Source organism: Rhincodon typus, chromosome 35, assembly GCF_021869965.1.
Source record: "Rhincodon typus isolate 14 chromosome 35, sRhiTyp1.1, whole genome shotgun sequence".
Classification (NCBI taxonomy): Eukaryota; Metazoa; Chordata; class Chondrichthyes; order Orectolobiformes; family Rhincodontidae; genus Rhincodon; species Rhincodon typus.
The window spans coordinates 12,690,613-12,695,576 of record NC_063366.1 but is presented as its reverse complement, the minus strand read 5'-3'; the positions used below and the strand labels follow the sequence as shown (position 1 = coordinate 12,695,576).

At 46.6% G+C, this 4,964-nt stretch overlaps 1 protein-coding gene across 1 annotated transcript in view; it reads left to right on the top strand.

The window, feature by feature from the left end:
* Nucleotides 1-4,964, top strand: part of gabbr1b (gamma-aminobutyric acid (GABA) B receptor, 1b) — a 52,437-nt gene that overhangs the window by 4,105 nt on the left and 43,368 nt on the right. The window contains exons 2-3 of the mRNA XM_048616724.1: nucleotides 1,627-1,875; nucleotides 4,865-4,928. Coding sequence (XP_048472681.1) covers nucleotides 1,627-1,875; nucleotides 4,865-4,928 — 313 coding nt within the window. The remainder of the gene's footprint in view (nucleotides 1-1,626; nucleotides 1,876-4,864; nucleotides 4,929-4,964) is intronic.

The window sequence follows — 4,964 nt, the reverse complement described above, 5'->3', positions numbered from 1 at the left end:
GGGCGGTGATGGTGCTGGGAGGGGCAGTGATGATGGTGTAGGAGGGGCGGTGATGGTGCTGGGAGGGGTAGTGATGATGGTGTAGGAGGGACAGCGATGGTGTTGGAGGGACAGCGATGGTGCTGGGAGGGACAGCGATGGTGCTGGGAGGATGGGCAGGGACAGAGCAGGAACTGTGTTGCAGGAACTGGAACCGGTGACATCTAAGAGCCATATCTATCCGAGGCGGGAATGTGTGTGCCTGGGAGGTACATGATGGTCCCAGTCACCAACTGCCCTTGATTATTGGGACACCAAGGGTTTGGGAGTTAATGTTCAAAGTGTCTCGGGGAGTGCAGGTTGTAGATTGGAACATGGCTGTGGGACATTCTGATGTGAACATCGTTACCTCCCTTTGAGGTGGATGCAGCTTTTTGTGTGGCGTGACAGCAAGATTATTGCCTCTGTCTTGTGATAAATGTTATCGAACAGAGTTCAGTCATGTTACGAAGGTGGGAGGGAGTGAAAGTAAGTGGATTGGAGAGAAGCAACAACTGGGAGTTGGTGGACCAGGAGTTGGTGGACCAGGAGTCAAACCTAGGTCAGGCCAGGTAATGGTGGAAGATTCCCTGTGAATCAGATGGGGTTTTACAACAATCGATAATATTTTGAGTGTCCCCTTTACTGAGGCCAGATTTACTATAGTAATTGTATTTTTAAACGCAGCCTTGCTAGGATTTCAACCCATATTCCCGGAGCATTAGCCTGAACCTCTAGATTACTAGCCCAGTAAGGCTACCACTTACACCACCACCTCCCCACTGTTAGCCGGCAGCAACAGCCTATTTTTAAACAAAAACAGAAATTCCTGGAAAAACTCAGCAGGCCCAGCAGCTCCAACTGTGGAGAGAGAAAGCAGAGTTAATGATGTCCAGTGACTCTATTTCAGAACTGATCTTTAACATAATAAAAGATCTCAAGGTGCTCGACATGGGCCATGTAAAGATGTTAGAGTCCTAGAGATGTACAGCACGGAAACCCTTCGGTCCAACACGTCCATGCCGACCAGGCATCCTGAATTAATCTAGTCCCATTTGCCACCATTTGGCCCGTATCCCTCTAAACCCTTCCTATTCATGTGCCCATCCTGTTGCCTTTTAAATGTTGTAATTGTACCAGCCTCCACCACTTCCTCTGGCAGTTCCTTACATACACGCACCACCCTCTGCGTGAAAAAAGATGCCCCTTAGGTCCCTGTTAAATCTTTCTTCTCTCACCCTCTAGTTTTGGACTCCCCCACCCTGGGACAAAGACCTGGCTATTGTATTGGGATAGATGTCCAAAAATTCTTAGGAGCCTCTTAAAAGTCGAGAGCAAGATAGAAAGGTGAACAGGTTTCTGGAGGGAATTTCAGAGCTTGAGATGTATACAGCTGAAGGCATGACTGCCAGTGATGGGGAGATTAAACTGGGGATAAGGAAAAGGCCAGAAATAGAGAAGGACTGAGGGGCTGTGGGAGATTTCAGAGACAGGGTGTGGTGAGGCCATGGTTTTTATGGATAAGGATGAGAAATCTACAGTCAAGAACTTGGTGACGTGGTGGTTCAGACACTGTGTCATGTAACCCACGTACCTGTTCCTGCTCAGACTTCCCAGGAATTCTTGGAGAAATTGCAGGCCGTAATCGAGAAATCACCAGAGGAGACTGGGGGCTACCAGGAGGCCCCCTTGGCATATGATGCTATCTGGGCACTGGCCCTGGCCCTAAACAAAACAGCGCAGGAGCTGGAGAAGAAGCAGATGCGTTTGGATCAGTTCAACTATCACAGTCAGAACAGGGCCATCACAGACGAGCTTTACAAAGCTATGAATTCCTCTTCCTTCGATGGAGTCTCGGTACGTGGCTGAGTGAGCGCCTCTCTGCCTGTATGTCTCTCTCTCTCTGCCTGGATGTCTCTCTCTGCTATGTGTATGTCTCTCCCTCTCTGCTATGGGTATGTCTCTCTCTCTCTGCCTGTGTATGTCTTTTTCTCTCTCTCTCTGCCTGTGTACCTCTCTCTCTCTCTGCCTGTGTATGTCTTTCTCTCTGCCTGTGTCTGTGTATGTCTCTCTCTCTGTGTCTGTCTATCTCTCAGTCTCCATTTGTAGGTTTGCTTGTGTGATGTATGTATGGGTATCTGTGCGTGTTTGCTTGTGTGTTTGTGGGAACAGGTGTATGTGTCCTGTCGTGTGTTTCACTCTGTGAATGTCTGTCCCTATGTGCCTGTCTGAATATGCCTGTGTCGAACTATTTGTTTCTGCCTGTGCTTATCTGTGTTTGTGTTTCTGTGCGTCTGAATATGTCTCTGCGTTTGTCTGTCTGTGGATCTGTGCATTTAGATCTGTGTGTATTTATCTGTCGGTGTGCATCATTTTGCTTCTGCTGTGTACGTATTTGTCTGTGTGCATATGTGTTTATCTATTTTTGTGTGTTTGAGTGTGTCTCTATGAGTTACCATCCGTAAATAAAATGAGTTGCTTGAGTGCTTTTGCACACGTGTGTTACTGTACAGTGTGGTCAAATCCCTGGTGTATGGGAGCAAAGACATTGTAGCCAGAAGGTTAATTGCCACATGCCCTGTCTTTAACTAATGATGGCTGATCAGGAGAAATTCCACTGCCCTTCTTAGAAATGGTGCTGCGTGATGTTTCATGTTGACCTGAGAGGGAAGAGGGGACCAGGGTTTAAGATCATTTCTGAAAGATGTTCACTAGTGCTGGAGCAGGTTGGATGATCTGCTAAATCCCCAGTTAGAAACCATCACTTTCTGATCTTCCTGTTGAGCCACAGCCGTCAACCTTCAACATTTTGAACAAATTCCCTCTCAGTCTGAACGTGGACAATGTTGCCCACACTCTACAGGTTTCCTCTGAGACCTCAAGCCTAGCAACACCCCGACACCATACTTGTTCCTCAGGCTGCCTATCCCTCCTATAGTGAGGGTCCAAAACCACACTCAACATCTCAGGCGAGCCAATGCTTTAACACAATTGTTGTGATCTTCTGGCTTTTTATCTGCACCTCCCTGTCAGCATGAGCTCTCAAGTTTGGGTGTTTTTGATTTGTGTCTTTCTCGCCTGCTGTCTGGGTCCTACTTGTCAGGATCTGCACACCAGGAACATTTATCTTCTTCACTGCGTTCAGAAACCTATCAATGTAGGGCATGGATCTGTCTGCATCAAGAAAAGTGCATGGGCTTGCTGCAGTTGTCACAGGGCTACAGAGGCATTTATAATCACAGCCTTCAAGTCCATCCCACTCCCATGTCATAGAGTTGTACGGCGCGAAAACAGACCCTTTGGTCCAACCCTTCCATGCTGACCACATTTACCAAACTAAACTAATTCCATTTGCCCGTGTTTGGCGCACGTGTGTGTGTGTTTGTGTGTGTGCGTGTGTGTGTTTATGTATGTTTGTGTATGTTTGTGCACGTGCGTGTGTGTGTGTGTGGGTATGTGTTTGTGTATGTACGTGTGCACACGTGCGCATGTGTGTTTGTGTGTGTGTGTATGCATGTTTGTGTATGTATGTGCACATTGTATCTGTGAGAGAGATTGGATATGTGTGTGTGTGTGTGTGCGTGTGTGTGTGCATGGTGTGTGTGTGTGTGTGTGTGTGTGTGTGTGTGTGTGTGTCAGAGAGAGAGATTGAGTATGCGTGTGTTTTGGTTGGTATGGTTGTTGGAATGTTGTTGGAGCTGCATCTATCCAGGCTAGTCCATCACACTCCTGATCTGTGCCTTGGAGATGGTGGACAAGTCTTGAGAATTCAGGAGGTGACTTACTTGCTACAGAATCCCAAGCCACTGACCTGCTCTTGTAGCCACCATGCCATAAGCTCTTGGCTGATTTGTCACAGACCTCCAGTGGTCTTTCATGCCAAACTGTCATAGCGCACAACGTTCTGATATTGCAAAATTCCGTCTACTTCCTCTTTAAAGACTAACAGTGATTTAGCCTCCACATCTCTCAGGAGAACAAATTTTTTTCATCTCAATTTTAAGTGCAAGTCTGTTTATTCTGTCACTATGCCTCCAAATTCGAGACTCCCCCAGTAATGCAGATAATCTTCTCTACATCAATGCTGCCAAGCTCCCTCAGAATCTTGTAAGCTTCAATCAGATCACTCCTCATTCTGCAAATGAATGAATGAAGGCCTAACGTGTTTAGCTGTTCTTGATATGTCAACCCCCTCATCCCAGGAATCAGCCTCGTGAATCTCTTTTAAACAGCCTCTGATACCAGTATATCCTTTTCCCTAAAATAATAGGACCAAACCTGTACATATTACTCCAGGTTCGGCCTTATCATTGTAAACAACACTTCCTGCTTCTACACTGTAACAGCTCCCTAGCAATAAAGGCCAAAATTCCATTTGCCTTTTTAATTAACCGGCTCATAACAGGGCATATTTACCATCTGCATGAGTGTCTGACAGATACCACAGCTCAGTCGCATTGTGCTCACATGTTTGTCTCACGCCCAAAAGCACTTAATTGGGACTTCTGCCAGCCATACACTCTCTGTTCTTAGAAAGTACACTCACATCGTTGACAAATACACCCTCCTTTGTTTCGTTTCTATTGATAACAACCACAACCATCTTCCTTTCTCCTAGATATGACAAGAACCAGGAGAGAATTTGTGTGTGTGTGTGTGTGTGTGTGTGTGTCAGCGCTCATAACTTCTGTTTTGACAGTCTGAAGTTATCATCAGTTTAATGTTTCCACTCCCACACTGCCATCTCCCACCCCCAAACCCCCTGACCGCGATGCTGATGACTTTTACTGCATATCCGAGTATTTTCCAATTTGACACATACTGATACGTTCCTTCTCTCCTCTAGGGACACGTGGTGTTCGATGCCAGTGGATCTCGGATGGCCTGGACAATGGTTGAGCAACTGCAAGGTGGAGTTATCCTGGTGTTACAGCTCACTGTGTGTG